Source organism: Micrasema longulum, unplaced genomic scaffold (assembly GCF_059751315.1).
Source record: "Micrasema longulum isolate JH-2025_06_02 unplaced genomic scaffold, ASM5975131v1 h1tg000696l, whole genome shotgun sequence".
Taxonomy (NCBI): domain Eukaryota; kingdom Metazoa; phylum Arthropoda; class Insecta; order Trichoptera; family Brachycentridae; genus Micrasema; species Micrasema longulum.
This window is the reverse complement of record NW_028277892.1, coordinates 226531-246965: the sequence shown is the minus strand read 5'-3', so window position 1 is coordinate 246965 and position 20435 is coordinate 226531. Positions and strand designations below refer to the sequence as shown.

Sequence of the window (20435 nt, the reverse complement as noted above, 5' to 3'; positions counted from 1 at the left end):
TGTTAGCGTGAATTTCATTTTCATTTTTTGTAAATGCCTTTTGGGCGTTAATGAACAAAATAAATAAATAAATAATGGCTCTTTTATGAAAATAGTGAATAATCAGATCCACGCAATAGTGGAAATGTTTTTGACTGTAACAAATGATATACAATGAATACATTGTTTTTTTAAATATTACAAACAAGAATCCAATTATGTAGTCGACCAGTTTTAATGATTTTTAAAGTACCGTAAAATTTTTTAGTGCTGCGGGTATTTTCTGAAAATTGAGAAATGCCATAATTGTGATCATTCTGATATTCAGAAGGTTATTTTAACAATTTTTTTGTATGAAACGGTCTGGCTGCTTTTACCAAAACTTAGAATTGACTTTACTTCACCCGATAAGATAAAAACATCATTTTTTCAAAATTGTGGATAGGCTGCTTTCTGCATAACTACGTTCAATTTCAGTTACTGTTTTACTAAAAAAATTCCCCCATTATAAAATATATTCTATTAATAATTTTACATTTAAAAATAGTTCAAAAATTTTGATTTACATATTTATAACAGTGTTATACACTTGATAAAAAAATAAGGTGAATTGTTTTTAACAATCAAAATCTTTATTTATTATTCTTAATCTATTTCATCGCCTTCAATATACTCACATATTACAACAGAGATGAAGAACATTTAAGAGAAGGTAATATAGAAGTCCAGGCATCTACAGGGCTTATGACCTGTCAATGGCTGGTTTAAGTGGCCACTTTACACACTGTGTAACATTCACCATTCTGCCCATATTTGAACATCTATATTTCTTTAATTCTTTCATCTGTTGATGTTTGTGAAGTTAAAGAGCTGAAACCTTTATTTATGCAGGTGAGATTCAACTAATTGAATTATTTCACAGATGAAAGAATTGAAGGAATATGGATGTTCAAATATAGGCAGAATGGTGAATGTTACACAGTGTGTAAAGTGGCCACTTAAACCAGCCATTGACAGGTCATAAGCCCTGTAGATGCCTGGACTTCTATTTTACCTTCTCTTAAATGTTCTTCATCTCTGTTGTAATATGTTAATATAAACAGCTCCCCAGGGAGTTGAATCCAGTCCTTGTCTACAAAAATTTGGACAAACTCAAAATATTGTTCAATATACTCCCCTTCAGATACGCTACATTTATGCCAACGTTTTCCAATCCTCGAAACAATAGGGAAATATCACCCTTTTTTAAAACATTTTTAAGTAATAAAAGTGTATGAAATACTGTTCAGTAAAAAAAAAAATTTTGCTAATTATTAAAAGCATAAAAAATATTTTTAAATTTGTAATTTTGAATTCCCGCAAAAACGATCATTCCGTTGGCCACGCCCTAATACGTCACGATTCATGTTTATTTGTTCCTGGCCATTGAAATTAGTTTAGAACATTATCACGAATCTTGGCGTCACTACAACCAAGGCCGAACACGTCGCGTTTTTCTAGCAACGTATTTTTATTAAATTTATTTTTAACATTTATGTATGAAAACATTTCTCCACAATATTCATAATGATTTTGAAAATACAATTAATCATTCTAAATCTATTTCATGTAGTTTTTTTGGTATTCGTAGTATCTGATATTTCCCTATTGCTGATCGACGATTTTTGATCACTAAATCTTTGATTTCCTTGACGTGTTGTTTCATTAATTTATTAATAAGGATCTCGGACACTGTCAAATTTTGCCCCTTTGAGCCTGACAATTTATTTTTTGCTATTCGGAGCAATGTAAATGTAATAAAGAAGAATTTGTTATTCAGAATAACGCTACGAAAACCACACACGAGTCAAGACCCTATAAGAGTATTTTCTTTTTTTAAATTATTTTAATTTTTAACCCTTCGCACATCTCCGCTGCGAAACCATAACAGCGGACTGCAGTAATTTCGCCATATCTTGTCCGTATGTAGGATGCAGGAGAAGCGGAACACTAGCGAAACTGCCTGTTCTAACGCATAGATTTGACTATAATTTTATCTCTTTCCCAGCTCGGTTGCGTCGATCTGCTCCGACGCCAGCCACACTTCCGCGCTCCGGCCGCCATTTTGCTGCGGTGACGCGTTGTTTTCTCACGTGTTTGTGGAAGTCGACAAAAATAAAAAGCAAAACTACATTTTTTTCATAAAATGGACGTCTATTTTACAGAAATATTAATTGAAGAGGTCAGAAGTAGACCTATTCTCTATTTATTAAATCATCCAAAACCATAAAAAAAATATGAAAAAATTGCAGGCATGGAGAGAAATCCAGAAGGAATTGAATGAGGATGGTATATAGTCTTTTTATAATTATAAAAGACTGTCTTATTTATTTATCTAACTTTTTGAACATAATGTTATTTGTACGTTGGCGGGCTTATTGCCAAATGGCAATTTCTTCCAACCAACCAATAAAATAAAAGTTTTAATTTTTTTAATTCAAGTTACAGAACATATTCAATAGAAAAAAAAAATTAAAAGGCTAAAGATATATAAAAATAGAAATAAACATATTTGTTTATAAATTACCTTAAATCAAAACTATTACTCAATGGGAAATAGGAAAAAAGAGGAAAAGGGAAAGGAGGAGAGATTAAGGAAGAGAAAGGAGATGTTTCTTCAGACGTGATTTAAACAGAGATAATGTAGTAACATCTTTGATGGTGGATGGGAGATGATTCCACAGTCAAACCGCATGGACACTATATGAGTTAGAGAAGAAAGAGGAATTGTGGGTGGGTATTAACCTGTCCGGGAGTGAGTTTCTGCCGACAAAACTGTATCTGGGGAGTGAGTTTTTTTTCATGTTTTTTTTTTACTTTTTATAATTTTATATCATTGTCAATGCTATAAGCAACATATTTTCTTGAATAAAAATAATAAATTATACCAGTAAATATGATTTATATCAAAATTATCGATGTTTTATTTCATGGGTTGTCAACCATCGGTTTTACAAGCCCAAATAATATTTCTGAAAATAATCGGACGTACATTCACGCCCATACTCCATTGATGAAAATTTTGTTTGGACGACCATGTACGGCCATACTCCCGGACAGGTTAAGAGAGTGCTTTGAGAATTAGAACGAAGAGGTAAATCATGAACTGATTAGCGTTGAAATTTTTCACGCAGGTATATAGGAGCGTTAGGACTATGAAGTACATTGAACAGAAGTGAGAGGGAGTGATAGTCTCTATTGTATTACATTATGTATTACATGATTGTGTTTGTAGATTATATTATGCATTAAGTGCATGTATTATGTTTAATTATTTATTTTTACTTATTTAAGATAACATTTGCGTCAAAATAGTGGCACACATCATTGAATCCTACCACTGCTACGATGTCCACAATAATATTGCTTCCTTCTCTGACTCTGATAACGACGACATTTCGCTGCGATTGCCTCAACTCAACATTCGAAGCAAAATGTAAACGCATGCAAACAATAAAAATCCGTAAATTAATCACTCTCTAGAGTAGAGAAGATTCAGAATACCACCTCTGGTATAAATAAACTAGCTCGGTAACATGGGTATGTTTTCTTGTCACTACTTGTGAAAATATAAAAATATTTTATTTTATAGGTAACATCTATGAATTCATATGTCAATGAACAAAGAGAGGGAGTACTGACCACCGTCAAAAAAAGAAAAGCCTCATACACTGGTCACATATTCAGCAGTGAGAAGTATGCCCTTCTCCAACTTATTATGGAAGAAAAGATAGACGGCAGGTGGGGTATGGGACGGAAAAGAACATCATGGCTCAGAAATCTCAGACAGTGGTTCTGGGTGTCGGATGTAGCAGCGCTGATTAGACTGGCCCAGGATCATGATGAAATTCAGAATGATGGTCGCCAACCTCCGGTAGGAGTGGCAAAAGAAGAAGTTAAATATGATAAAAACCATACTTATCATATAAGTATTCAGTTATGTGGTCAAATATGTGAAAATTAAGATATAACGTATACAAACATTCTTCTATCATAACAACTTATCAAGCAGTTCAGGGTTAGCAAATATTAGTTTGGTTTTACCTGTTGATGGGAGGAGCGCTCTCCTAAAAGTATAGTTGTGTTTATTAATTAAAAAATCTTTTATTTATAGAGTTGTTCGAACCGTCAGTAGGGTCGCAGTGAGTCACATTTGCCGAAAGGTGTGATTCTATTAATTGCTGCGAACGCCCAGTTGCATATTACCGGCAACACGATTCACTAGTCCTACTCGTTAGCGTCCATGTCGCAAACCCTGGGCAATGGGATCACACCCGTAATGGTGTGATCACAGCAGATAACGAGAGGATAAAGGCGAGTTTCTGGCGCCTCCAAACCAGAACCAACCAGCTAAAGAAAGGTAAGCCTGACGGAAAAATCCACCAGAGAAACCATTCCGGTCATCTTTTCCCAGAAAGCACTATGGCGAGTTCATCCAACAAGCAGTTGTCCTGGCCTCGGAGTAGTGCAGATGCTTTCGCTGTAATGATCGCCAACGTCGGGGGGACTTGATAAGGCACTGCAATAATAATATTTAAAGATATATAACTGATATTTTTCATGACAATGAATATAAATTTAAGTCAAAAGCCATAGAAATGTTGAGAGAAGCAGATATTTAATTAATTTTATTATTATTATAATAATATTATGAACCTAATTTGAATTATTGTCTTAAGTATAAACATTTTTTTGGTGTGTGCATGGGTGTCCTATACGAATATACAAAGAAATTGTCAATATAGTTTGTACATATTGTTTGTTTACCCAATAAAATAAGTCAATAAATAGCACTTATAGCAAAGTTTTTATTTTATAGTAATTAAAACATTTATCTAATCGAACTTATTAAGGCCCTTCACTCAAGTAGCCAATGCCGAATCGGAATCAACGGTGTCGTCGCAGATTGGTTTGAGGTCACCACCAAGGTTGCATCCTTGCACCGTTCCTTTTTATAATCCTTATTGACTTCATCCTTAGAAAGTCGATTCTACTGGATCGAGGAATATCCATCTCTCCCTCCCAAAAGCGCTGTGACCTAGAGTATGCCGATGATGTGGTTATAATTGACGATTCAGTTGGGGGTCTCCAGGTCATTGTAGATAAGCTAAATATGTACTCCACATGCATGGGTTTAAAAATCAATATTGCTAAAACCCATGTACTGTGTAATACTTCGTGCCTTGATGCTCAAAATCCCCTGACTGTCAAACCAAATCATAGAAAGGGTCGTGAGTTTCAAATACCTGGGAGTATAGATTACAGAAAATGCTAGCTTTCAAAAAGAACTGGGAGTGCGGTTAGGAGTAGCAGGCGCCACATTCAACAGTATAAAGGCTGTCTGGAGATCAGATATTTACTCAGTGAAAACCAAATGCCGCCTTTGTAACGCCTGAATAACACCTATTCTCCTCTACTAATGCGAATCGTGGCACCTCACTAGGGCCCAAAATAGCAAAATTCTGAGTTTTGAGAATAGGTGTCTCAGAAGAATCTTGGGCGTGCGGTGGTTTGACTTTGTGAGGAATGAGGTAATAAGAGAACAGACGCAGCAAACTCCGGTGACAACTGTCGTCAAGCGGAGGCGATACAGTTGGCTAGGTCATATACTGCGGATGCCTCCTGAGAGCCTTAACCACGCTTGCCTACTTTACGAGACATCAGGTTCTCGACGACCCGGAAGTCCACTGCTGACATTTGGACGGCAGTTTATGTCAGAACTTTGGGACAAGAACCTGACTCGGGTGGACGCAAAGGAGTTGGCAGCCGACAGAGATGCATGGAGACTTTTTGTGGATACCATATGCTTCAACTAGGGAGCGGACATGGAATAATGATGAAAGATTTATCTTCACGAAAATGTTTTCTATTTGTCATGTAATAACTACCGAAGAAATATTTTAATATAAATATACTATTAAGCATGGAAACTAATAAAGTAACCAATTAAATTAAATATGACAAATGTTGCTTTAGCAATATGTACCTAAAGAATTCATTAATTGAAATAACGTTATGAATCACTTTAGATAATTGAAATAACTTGCCTGGAATTAATCAATAATACTTTGTTACTAGTTACTAGCGTATATTGCTTACATATTTAACATTTATTTGAAATATACATATCTAGCAATGAAATTTTCAGAAGTGATATCGCGATTCTTTGAGTCTGATAATATTCTTAATACAATGTCCCCTGCAATATTCCTATGTAAAATAATGGGAATTTTACCATTCGATTTTGTTGTCAGGAATGATCAAAGTGAAACAATTATTGTTTTACAGTATTTAGTGCAGTTCGTAATAATTCGAATTATTTATTATTCATGTTTGATCATTGTTCTTATTAAAGACATTTCCGAAGTTTATAAAACGAATATTGTTCTTGAATTTGGTGAAAAACTACGCATTTTTTTAGGTTGCATATTAATGACGTTTCTTATATTTGACGTTTTTATAAACAAAAACATCCTGGCTAAAATTTTTACCGAGTTTAACAAAATTGACGCCATCTTTCAATGTCTTCGGTGTAAAAGATCTTACAACGAGCTCAAATACAAAATTGTTTTAACATTTGGCTTGTTTAATGTTTTTCAGTTTTTGTATTCAAACTTAGAAACTCTATTAAGATCTTATGAAAGGAGTTGGGTACTAATAATGTGCCTCGCTTCAATATTTTATGGTCCAATATTCAATGCCACATGCATTCTAAAAATGTATTCAACATTTTTGTATATAATTTCAGTAGATATGAAAATTATAAATGAAGAAATCTTAAAGTTAAAGTACACAGATGATATTTACATATTAAATCGACACCACGGATATTTTAACATACATAATGAATTGAATCCTCAGTCAATAAGAATAACTATGAAAGAAAAAATATGTTTAGTTTGGAGAGGTTATATAAAAATATGCGAGATCTGTGATCTTGTAAATCAATACTTCTCTAAAAAGTTGCTGGTTATTATTGCAGTTTTTTTTTTAAGTATTGTGTTCAATTTATTTAAGTTTTTGAGTTTATTACTAGTTGTGGGTGATGGCAAGATGTCTTATTCATCTTCGCTGATATTCACGGGAATGCAATTGATTAACCAATTCTACAGCCTGTTTATAATAACATACTTTAGTAATCAGTGTGAAATATTGGTAAGTAAATTAATATGTATGTAGCTCTGTCAAAAACTCTGAAACTCTGGTACTCTGAAAAATGAAGGGTCAGAGCTATGTGAGCTCCTGACATCGCTGTGACCTGTTTAGATCTACTGCAACGGGTTCCTGGAAATTAGTTCTCACGTTCCAAGCGCAGGATTTTAAAGAAACTGGCTACTGCGTGGGGGGCGAGTGTTCTCATATTGCTAAATCTTTCCCTCCAAGCCCAAGTCAACAGAGTATTGGGCTATTAGGTAGGGGACAAGCATTCTAACATACTCAGGTTTAACCAGTGGGACCTCAAAGATGCGGCTTCTTTTGTAATACAAAACATCACATTCACATAGAATGTGTATAGGTGTTTCCTCATTCATATTAATTGTAATAACTTTTGAAAGGGGTAAAAACTAAAAGTTATATTTCAGTTATTACAAGCAAGATATTTTGTTGTAATATGTATAAAAAAATTAGAAAAAGTGATATAATTAATGTTTATGAATTTATTATGGCAGCAAAACTTACTTAAATAGTTACGTGATACTGATAGACCCATTTAAAACTTCATTAGATTTTGTTGCCACAATGATAGCTTTGTTTCTCGACTTTTAAAAAGTTAGATGTCCAGCAAATAATGCTTAATACTGAAGATATGTATAACAATGTTTTATTATATTTTTTGGTTTCAGTCATTAAAATTGGCCATCTTAGTTAATAAATTAATGGTGACAGAGAAGAATCTTGATGTATTGAAAAAGGTACGATACAAAAGTATACTGATTTAATTCAAGTTACAGTGCATACATAAAAGAAAAGTTGTTTAATGTATTATTTATTCGAAAAATCCTTTGCTTTTTAGTCTATTCCGCATAAAATAAACTGACACAAAACAACCAATAAAAAAATATGCTAAAGTTGCAATTTCATAAACAGATACCTATTTATTTTTAACATGATTTTTTTGCATTCTTTTGATAATTATACATAATTAGAAACGTTTCAGAAAAACATATAAGAAATTACCAGTTTAAGAAATACATATAATGATTTTGAATAGGGGTTTGCCCGTCATCTTTTTGAACTTTTTAGGTTTTAATAATATATTTTACACCATAACTATTTCTTTAATTAATTAAACATCGTTCATTCTGGAATAGAGTAGTGATATTATAACTTAAAGTTAGGTAAAGTTATGTATTTCCATATTATTATTATCATTATGCTTTATGAAAAAATAACAAATAATAAAAATTATGTGTTAAATAACTTATAAATTAAATATATGTACATTATTATTATTAGAGCACACATGCGAATATGTTTATGTGTGCCCTATTTCAAGATTTAAAGTAAATAATAGTAAAAAAAAGTATAAAACATTGATTTAAGAGTCCTCCTCAGGAGGATAACTTATTCTAGGACTGTACAGTGTTCAAAATTTAATTTACAATCTTCACATATAACTCAATAATGAAGCATATATTTTAAATTTCTTCTATAATATTCTTCAGCCGGATTTTAATTTGTTTTTTGGAAGATTTGGCAGAGAAATAATCTTCGCAACCAGGGAGGAATATTGATAATGATATAAAAAACTCCAAAATTTATTTAGTTAAGTCCATCAGAGATTTAGTTGTTCGGGACTATAAGCTGACATACAACAAGCATATAGATAATATTGTAGTTAATAAATCACTGAAATTACTTGGCTTCATCAACAGAATATCCTCTGATTTTACTAATGAACAATCCAAACATTTTATTACACAACTGTTCGCCCTCCTCTAAAATATGCCTCTGTGGTCTGGTCTCCATTCTATGTGAATCGCATAAATCTCATTGAATCAGTCCAACATCACTTGCTTCGAAAAGTAGCGTGTTAAATATTTCTTCTTCTTCTGCAGCCTTATTCTCTCCACTGCTGGATAAAGGCCTCTTCCAAACGTCTCCATTCCTTCCTATCACCCGCTTTCATCATCCACGCTTTACCGGCAATGTTGTCGACCCATTTTTTCTGTGGCCTTCCAACACTTCTTTTGTTTGCCCATGGTCTCCACTTTATTATTCTGGGTGTCCACCTGCCATCATTTTGTCTCGCCAAGTGCTCTGCCCACTGCCATTTCAATTTCGCTGCACTATCCACTATATACACGACTCCGGTTCGGCGCCTTATTTCTTAATTTATTATTCTGTCTCTTAGACATACACCGAGCATCTGTCATTCCATGGATCGTTGCGTGCATTTTAATTTCTGGCTACTTTTTTGTGTTATATACATGGTTTCTAGTCCATATGTTGTCACCGGCAATATGCACGATTCATATACTTGTCTTTTCAACCATATAGTGACTTGTTTATTTTCAAAAATATATTTAGGTTTGCCGAAAGCAGCCCAACTTAGCCCTATTCTTCTTGGTAACTCCGCTATCTGGTTATCTTTAATGAAAATGTCTCGTCCTGTTGGACCCATAATCTTTGTTTTAAGAATATTCATTTCCAAACCAATCCTTTTTGAAGCCTCCTGTAGTTCCATAATCATTTTTAGTCCTCAATAACGTAGAACTAATATTGACTCCATATATATGTTCGGCATACTAAATGGTATAATCGATGTGCCATCATTTCTAGGACAGGTAAAATTCCATATTCCGACTCCTAGGTTGAGAAACAATGAAGTACTGCTCATCGATCAGCATAGAACAATTTATGGCCTTATTTCTTCAATGACCTGTCTTTGTCATATTGTTAACTCAAGACAAGATCTGGACTTTTTCAGTTTAAGTTTACAACAATTTAAACAAGCACTAAATAAATAGTCTATATCTTGTCTTGATGTTTCTTATGTTTGCGCATGCTTCTTTATTACTTTTTAATGTTTTTAACTTTGCTTATATTGTAATATTAATACCCTATGAATTGTATTAATGGACAATATCCATAAATAAATCATTTCTTGCCCTGTTATCTCCCTGACCAAGTGGATGACAATGTTCATATCTAAACTAGTATAGTAGAATTATTTAGCATATCGTCGTTGTGCCTGCAAAACAGGCACAACCGTTAAGTGGCATTTGAAAAAAAAATGAGGAGATAATTTAAACCAGTGGTGTCCAATCAGTAGTTTGCGGGCGCCTGGTAGCTCGCCTATATTTTAGGCGCCCGCAAACAAAAAAATGGAGAGAAGAATACTTAATATCGAATTGCAAAGTTTATGTTGTAATTTTTGACATTTGAAAATACATGTGTTTTATCAATAAAGAGAAGTCGAGCTGGAAATAATTACATTTAGTAGTGATATTGCACTAAAAAGTACTGTTAGCGAAAACGATGCAGTTTTTAAGATCATAGACCCAATCAAATATAAAAACATACTCAACTGTGCACTTATTGTCAACGCATTTTTTGGGTCAACCTATTTATGTGAACAGGCTTTCTCCCAATTAAAAATAATAAAAAACAAATGCAGAAACATGTTGACTGACGGGCATGTAAAAAACAAGATGATTTTGGTATGCACATAAGAGCAACCAGATTTTAAGAAGTTATCCGAAAATGTAAATAGTAAAATATCAAATATCTGTATATAAAACGAATGTGCTTTATTATGAAGTTTCTTTTATTTTACCTAACTGTATAAATATCAGTTAGTAGAATACATACTGTAGGAAGAGTAAAACGAGCCTTGAGCAGTTAAGATTGAAGTTAAACTAGGCGTGCCCGCGAAGATGGCAATGGTTTCAAAGTAGCTCTTGGTACAAATTTGGTTGGACACCACTGATTTAAACACCACCCTTTGATGACAATTTTTTAAAAAAAAAATTTTTTATTGATGACAAAAGGAAAAATATGTTATAACAAATCTGTGCAATTCTAATGAGAAACAAAGTTGTATAATACTGAGAAATATAAAATACTTTAAAAAAGTAAAATCACATAACGGATTTTGCAGGCGCAACAATGATATATTAGGCATGTCTCAGGTACATCAAGGGCTTTAAAATTTTTGAAAGTTATGAAAATATTACTTACGCTTTTACAGCTTCATCAGTTTGGAACCCATATGCTCCACGTTAAGCCAGAGTTTACAGCAGGCGACTTATTCACTATCAACAATTCTCTCTACTTCACAGTAAGGATACATTTTCTTCCTAAATTACCTTAAAACGAATCTGTAATTTGAATCATCTAAGCACAAACAATTTGAAATCAATTTAATCCAACTGAATAAAATTATTTAAAAGAGAAGCTTCCATCCATGATTGTGATGCTAAACCTTAAGCGACGTTGCTTTTGAATATTTTAAGTTTCTTATTTTTTATTTTATTTTATTATTTTTTCACGCCCATGAGGCTTTTACATACATGCAAGTTTTACTAAATATAAGTATATAAACAACATTAAATTTAAAAAATACAATATAAAGCAACAAAAGATAGAACAGTGTTAAGAAGTAAAGTTGGTATAAAAAAAAAGAAGATGAGTATATAAACCACATAGATTTTTAAAAAAAAACACAATATAAAGAAATAAAATAAAGGAACAGTGTTAAGAAGTATAGTTGGTATAAAAATAAAAAGATGAGTGTATTAACATAAATTTAAAAAAAATACAATATAAAGTAATAAAATATAGAACTGTGTTTAAAAGTTAAGTTGGTTTTAAAAAAATTAAAGCAATATATATATATTTCTATTTTTTTAAATTCTTTTTTTTTAATAAGCTAAAAAAATACAATTAAAGGCTTAAAGCAGCTAGGTACATAATGTTATAAAATACAATATGAACAGAATATTAAATTCTATTTGATTAGGAACATATACATTGATATTTAAAATTTACAAGACTCACGCTAAAGACATCGATGTGATAATTGGTTTTTAAAAAATACTTACACAAGGCACGCAAGCTCAAATAAATAGCTGAATAATATATAGTGGGGTAATTACTACAACTAGTTAATGTATAAATCAACATTTTTGAGTTACCTCCTTAAAATACATATTTGTATCTTGCTCCATGAACGCTACAAATAGGGCCGTGATTCATTAAAATCATTTTATGATGATTTGAATGCAGGATTTTTCTGTGTGTAGCATTCATGATGAAGGATAAAAAACAAATGCTAATTTTGAAGTTCCTTAGTTGTAGTAATTATCCTGTGATATAGTGTTATCATAAATGGTAAAGTGTCATACTAATTTATAGTTTATTATTTTTATATTACTTCACAAACTGCCATGCAAGAGATCTCTCTTCGAAGTCGGTCTCTCAATGCTGAGGATCGTGATAACCATGAATACTTCCGATTAGTCTGTTCCACTCCAGTCTGTCCTCAGCCCGACGAACTGACTCACAAAATTTTAGCCCCGTAGCTACCTTTATTTGGTCAGTCCATCTATATGGGATTCTACCCCGGCTTCTCCTACCTTCCACTCGGCCAGACATTATTGCCTTTTCTAGATTGTCTGGCTCACGTCTAGCAATATGCCCAAAGAAAGACAGTATCCTTCTCAAACACACCACTGATGGACGAGTTGTAATATGGAGCTCTTCCAGTATCGATGCATTCGTCCTTCTGGCTGTCCAAGGCACTTACAACAGCCTTCTCCAACACCACATCTCGAATGCATCAATCCTCTTCCTCTCGTAGGCACGCATTGTCTACGTTTCAGCTCCATATAGGAAAATAGAGAATACCAGGGCTTCCATCAACCGCTTTTTCGTGTTTATTGATATACCTAGATCTCGCCAAATCTTCTTCAAACGGTTCATTGCTTCTTTGGCCATTTGAATCCTGCGACCAATCTCAGGTCTGCAACTGCCGTTGTTGGAGATAAGCAAGCCGAGGTACACCAAGTCATCTATCAGTTCAAGGTCTCGCATCTGTCTTGTCCTAAGGAGACTGCCTTACTTTTATTTATTTTCAGACCCAGAGCCTCACTCTCCAACTCCGTCTGAAGGCTTCTGCTAGCTCGGTTTCATCTTTGGCAATCAGTGTCGTGTCGTCTGCATATCTCAGATTTGATATTTGTTGACCTCCCACTTTGACACCACCATTCCACCCATCCAGCGCTCTTCTCATAATATATTCACCGTAAAGGTTGAAGAGTTTTGGCGACAAGATGCAACCTTGACGCACACCTCTTTCTGCTTTAAATGGAGCTGACAGTGCATTCTCCATCCTTACTCTTGCTGACCCATCCATATATAAATTTTTCACCAGTAATGTGATGCTGTGGCACACCCATCTCTAGCATGATCTCAAACATACGTTGCCAACATACACAGTCAAAGGCCTTTGTGTGGTTGATAAAACACAGTAACATTGGCTCATTGAACTCACGGCACTTCTCTATCATCTGACGAATGTTAAGGATCTGCTCCCGTGTACCCCTCCCTGCCTCAAAACCTGCTTGCTCGCAGGGAATTTGACAATTAATATAATTCTCTAAACGTTTATTTGTAATTAAAAGATGAATTTTGCTGGCATGCAACATAAGGGAAATTGTTCGATAATTCTCACATTTACGGCAATTTATTTATATGCAAGAGATACAGGGTTTAATTCTCTACTTAGTCTACATTAATTATTGGCATCCGAAACATAAGAATTTTATTTTCTGTAACAAAAAGATTAGCGTAAATGAATCAGTAATAATTTAAAGGTATTTTTTCAGCTGGGTGGCGCGTTGGCAACTTATATGATTATCCTCTTACAGATGTCAGTATATTAATATTTATTACAATTTGAGTAAATAAATGACTCAATTATAAACAATTTGAATTGTAAGTTGTACGAAACATTTATAGTTGTAAAATATCAAGGACTGAATGCTACATATTAAAGTTACAATGAATAAAAAATCTATAAAGCAAAATAAATTATTGTTTCATTTCTCATGCGTGCTTTATTTTGACTTTTAGAATATCTACTAAGAAGTAGTTACGCCTGATCCTGACCCAACTAACCTCCGTTATTCGATTCTTGATAGCAATTTTATAGTGCGAGTACTTGCTTACAATTTGTAAGCAAGTACTCGCACAATTTAATTTAGATCTTATTTAATTAGAAATAATTAAAAGACTGGTATTAGGAATCTTAAAATATTTATTCTTACATTGGATTTATATAAAAAAAACTTACAGATATCCATTAGATTATCATTTTTCGCTTTTACAAAATAACACACACTAAGAATTGTAATGAATAGTTTTACAATTCCACGACCTATTTATTTGAAAAATTAATATTAGGTACTTAATCATAAGATAACTGTTGTAAGAAACAGAAAGAGATAGAGAAGGGTAGTTTCACTGGATTACAGATATATACAATTATTAGTAAATTTTATATTTGAAGCTTTGTGGTTACTCATTATAATAAAATAAATAAAACAACTTTGTTTTAACCACTAATTATTTTTTTCCACCGACCGGTTTCAAAGTTGAACAAGCTTCTTTCTCAAGGTATATTTAACAAATTAATGATTTCCTATTTTATTTTATCAGTACGCTGCATGAAATGAAATTAATAAATCAAGATGGTAATGTGAGATGGATACGTTCGAAACTAGACAGGAGTGGACTAAAATAAAGAAGCTTGTTTAGCTTTAAACCAGTCGGTGTAAAAAAAAATATAAGTGGTTAAAAACACAATTGTTTCATTTATTTTATTATCATTAAATTGTTTTGATTTTTATGTAAACTCAATATAACGTAACTTTTTAGAAAGTCCGACCAAACTGTATGTATTAGCATTATCGAAAATCCGGTTTAATCGTTGATGAATATTGCCAACCTCGGTTAGTGTCAAGTTCATTAAAACCGAATGCACCGGTCTACCCAGCGGCAGGGATCCCGTCCACAACATGGGAGCAGACAATATTGTTGAAGCAGCTGAACATTATTACTTTGGAGATCGGCATCTTTCAGATCAGTGAAACTATGTTTAAATGTTACACCCATTGACATTTAACAATCCATTAGTCTAATTAGCGCAAGGACCGTTTTGTTTGATCGTCCGTTACTGAGAACCTTTCCAAGAAGGGTATAATATGAAAGCATAGCCATTTAAAGGGCTTATGACCTGCGTTATTCTGCTGTCATAAGAAAGGACGCATCTAACTTTTTTTTCAAAAATGAGTTGAATACATATTGGGAATCAGGAAAAACATATGCATCTACTGGTACTTGAATTATGTTCTTAAAATAACCACAACCCTATTATTTTCACTAATAAATGAGACTTAACTGCAAAAAGTCCCGAGGATTACTAAATATAAAAGGCTGTTCTGACTTATATATTTATAAAAGACTGATTAAAATACTTGGTTTTTTAGAGGATAGGTAATTGACTTATTTTTACCTACTCGTATTCAATTAAATTTACGATGGGCGCATCTGCTGTTAATTTTGAAGTTAATTGATTATTAGGTTGTAAATGGTAAATGACCAGTAACGTCTATTTTATTTAGTTGAGTAGAATCTATTGGCATATTAACACTAAGAAAGAAAGACATTTACTTAATTACTAAATAAAAAGGGCGTTTTTAGCCAGAAACGTCTTTTCATTGCAGTAAAAGATATTTTCTTGTATTTTTTTTGCTAAAAAGAAAATGTTAATTTTTAAATATATAACGTAAAATTTATTAAAATTATTATATATATTCCGTTAGGCCAAACCATAATACATGCTATTGCATAATAATATACTTATTTTTTGTAATATTTTCCACACAGCGAATTTTTTAATTTCGGGTTACAAAATACTTATTTTCTCCATTTTATGTAGAAACGTTTTTCTTTATTATGACGGCATTGTTATATTCCAGTGACTCGACCCTTCCAATTCTTTTTGCAGATTTTCTTACCACAGCAGACTCACAATAGCTACCTAATTTAACTCGTGAATTACTAATCGTCATTGCGCCGGCAATATTTGTTAAGTAATAATTTTTAAATTGTTCAGGAGATGAATAAAACAATGTATCTTTCGATGATGGATTATTGTTTTACACATTTTTTTTATTGATATAAAAAAGGAAAATTAGGTAATTTAATTTAAAAAAAAATATATTTTGTTCAAACAAAATTGTATAATCTTAACGAGAAATTAAAAACACTTTTAAAAAGGAAAGTTCACTTAATAGATATGAGTGATAAACCGAAGTTCTGGTTTCGGTCAATAAAACAAATTTGGGCCACGGTCTCGGTTTCGGCTAAATATTGGCTGAAACTTCAGCTCGGTTGAATCTTGCAGTCGAGATGAGTCGAATTATGTTCGGCTGTACTCGGGCGCATCTTACGGCTGGTCACTTGGCCGCGTGACCTGCGACCTTTAGTTTGTTTCGGAGGATGAGTTTAATAACAATTAACAAATTTTCACATTAATTTATGCCTTTTAATGAACTCTTAAGGTTTAACGATAAAAACAACTCATTTTGGCAATCTTGTTTTGTTTGGTCACTATAGTCCTTAAAATATAGCTTGATTAGAATGACAGCTGCCAAACTAATGTCAATAGTGATGGGAAATTACTGATCACTGACCATGTACCGATCAAATCGATTTTATCAGTTTTTTCATGCAAACATGAAACTCTGTTTGATTTGGTAATGTATCCAAAATAAAACAAGTTTATTGGATTATAATTCTACATTATTTTCTATAAAATATACAAAGGGTATATTGTTACGCGTTTCGTCTTGTTAGGACATTTTCAAACTAACTCTAATAATGAATTCTACCAATTGTCTGCATACACAATAAATATGAAACTCGGTTTCCGAATCTTGATTAAAAACGCCAAGCCTATTATAGTGTGTTTAAGACAATTATTCACCAAAAAATAAGACATTTATACTTTTTTCATGAACAACATCAAATTAATTATTTGTTTATTTGATCAATTTACGTTGATCAATTTGTCCATCTCTAACGTTTTTGCAAAATGATGTAACCTTGTAAGAACGTCGTTAATAGGTTTATTTTAGTTTTAAAGCTGATTTTATAGATTAATGTTGGTTTATATGTCGACCATTGTATTAAAAAAATGAATTAACATACCACAGATACAAATGATTTTTCGTGTGTCAATATAAAACACTTCTAAGACGTAACTACAAAGTTATGTCGTCACTTTTGCTGACAACTGTCATTCTAATCAAGCTATATTTTAAGGACTCTAATAGATTATTGATTGATTTGGTGTTTATTTTGTAGAACTCCATATTTAAACTTATAATTTTACGAAATCAAACACTGATTTGAGTCTACTGAACACTTTATTTTATTTTTACAAATATAAAAATAAAAACTTCGTGACAATTGTTTCGCCTTATTAGGGCATTTTCAAACGAATGTGAAGATTATATGGATTGAATGTCCTTATATAGTTTCTACTTAAGTACCTTGAATTATATAACTATATAAGGACATTCAATCCATATAATCTTCACATTCGTTTGAAAATGCCCTAAGAAGGCAAAACAATTGTCATGAAGTTTTTATTTTTATATTTGTAAAAATAAAAAAAAGTGTCCAGTAGACTCAAATCAGTATTTGATTTCTAATATTATAAGACTCTAATAGATATTGCCGGCACAAAGACGTTATATTGATGATTTCACAATATGTATACGGAAGAAACCAGATAAAATTGAAATTATCAAGTTAAGTGTTTATGTTATGTCGGATTGATGCGGTGTTTACTTGCCAGCAGCTGTAGCAAGGGGATTTCTTAGAACTAAAATCACAGAATCACCTCTCAAGAACATCTTGGATATGAATCTATCTTTGTTGACAGCTTTTCCCTGAAAACAGAAAAATAAGAATAAATTATAATAATGAAGCGTGGAGTGAGACAAGGCTGCATATTATTGGCCTTACTTTTTAACTTATACTCAGACAAGATATTTTTTTTATTTTTTTTTTATTTTTATTTATTTCTTAAGTTACCTTATATTAAAACTAATATAAATTATTATATACATTTACATCATCTATATATATTTACATTTCCTTACAGTAACTTATACATTTATTTTTAAATTCTTTCAGACACTTTTCATTCTTCATACATTCAGGCATCTCATCATACATTTTTAAACCCTTATACATCAAACAATTTTGCGACTCAGCTCTTTTCAATAATGGTAGTCTTATTTTATCCTTTTGTCTAGTAGCATATAAGAATGCACTCCCTGATGTCAGGAAAGGAATAAGAATTAACGGCGAAATTATCACTAACATCAGATATGCTGACGATACCGTTATCCTAACTGACAACGCACATGTTCTGCAGGGACTTCTTAGTAAAATTGAAGAAACTGGTAGAGTAATGGGCTTGAACATAAATGAGGCCAAAACAAAGATGATGGTGTTTAGCCGAAACCCTCACAATAATGCTGTATTGCGAATAAATGGTCAAATAATCGAGAGAGTGACTAACTTTAAATACTTCGTCCGTCAAATCATTTCTGATTTGGATCCAGATAGGGAAATTAGATGCAGAATAGAGATAGCACGATCAGCATTCAATGGCATGAAATCATTCTTCTGCAGTGATAGTTTTAATTTAAAACTGAGCCAGAGGATGGTCAAGTGCTATGTATGGTCAGTAATGCTCTACGGGGTTGAAACATGGACTCTCAAGGTGAACTCCGTGAACCGATTAGAGGCTTTTGAAATGTGGCTTCACCGGAGAATGCTGAGAATTCTGTGGATAGATTTAGTGACAAACGTGGAGGTGCTGAGACGAGCCGGTGCCGAAAAAGAACTACTGTCCTCAATGAAACAGAAAACTCGCATATCTGGGCCATATCATGCGTGGAAGCAAATATACGCTTCTACAGCTGATCATGATGGGAAAGATCGAGGGAAAGCGTGGAGTTGGAAGGCGACAGATGTCCTGGCTGAGAAACATCCGCGACTGGACGGTGGACGGGAGTGCGCGGGGTTGAGGCGCTGTTCCAGTTGGCGCAGGACCGGAATGCCTACTCTAGAGTGATCGCCAACGTCGGGGAGACCTGATATGGCACGGAAAGAAGAATAATAATAATTTGATAAAGCCTTTACGATACTTTTTTATTAGTACCGGCAACCTAACCTAAAAAATCGGGGTTTCTTAATTGCATTCGCGAATAAAAACAGTCATGTTATAATGTCATAATGATCGGTTACATATAAAATAGCGTCTAAATTCTAACCTTTTTTCCCTTCCCGGTGCGAGGCATTTCTGTCCACATTTCCTTTACGTTTTCCAAAACCATATTACAATGGCGGTCGAACGCTCTAACGCGACCCAGTAGCTTCTTGTTATTTCTGCAATTGATCAGAACTTGTGTGTTGTTTTTCACCGATTGAGTAAGAACCGACAGTGGACCGGTGCTAAATTCTTCTTCTTCAATTTTTGCAAGCTCCTCCAGGCTAAGTTCTGAACGGGGTTTGGCGGCAGAAGTCCTGAAACGAGCAAAATACTTAGTTGCAAGAGGACAACGAAAAGAATTCGTCAAATAAAGCATGAAATCAATATACTAACATAGTTTTTTTTATTCAGAAAGTTGAACACCCTAATTTTTAACAAACGCCGACAATACGTTTCAAAGCACGCTGAAAACGAGAAGCGAGAAGTCTGTTTTTAGTTTTTGTGACAGTTAGTTTGTCTACGCTCTTATTGTCTATCCACTTCTTTATACAAAGATGGTGGAATCTTATCTTTTTTCGGGGTATGTTGTTAAGAATTTAATGTTTGATTTTACCCGTGCTAATTTCTACATGTGACAATATTTACAAATTAAAATAAAATAACAAATGTGCGTATCTAGAAACAACGAAGCGTAAAAAGAAAAATACTGTTATTTTTGTACGCAAATAAGAGTTAAACACAAAAATAATACATACATACAAGAATAACAAAAAAGAGCTGGTTTAAAAAAATATTGTTTGTTGTAATATTATTTAAAAATAGATTATGGGTTTAATATGCTAAAATAGTTATTAAATAATTAAGAAGTCTTTTTTTGTAGATAATTTGGTGCAGTTAAATTTAAATTCATTGATCTCATTTTTTTTTTGTAAATGTGATAAGAATTTTTCAAGACATAAATTTGTTTCAGTTCATATTGTTATTCCTTTCTGTTTGTGTTGTTATTATGTTTATTGTGTTTTTACTTATCTATGTTTAAGCTAGATGGGAATTTAAAAATAAGTTTTAAAAATCCCGAACATAGAAAGTTCTGTCATTGTGATGACAGTAAGAACTA

General features: G+C 32.9%; 1 protein-coding gene across 1 annotated transcript; it reads right to left on the bottom strand.

The window, feature by feature from the left end:
- Positions 1–17731: 17731 nt before the first annotated feature.
- On the bottom strand, positions 17732–19851 carry SmD2 (small ribonucleoprotein particle protein SmD2). The gene is made up of 3 exons (XM_088229688.1): positions 19712–19851; positions 19380–19632; positions 17732–17984 (listed from the first exon to the last, which is right to left on the bottom strand). Coding segments are annotated over exons 1-3 (360 nt in total). The 5' UTR covers positions 19714–19851; the 3' UTR covers positions 17732–17879.
- Positions 19852–20435: the final 584 nt, after the last annotated feature.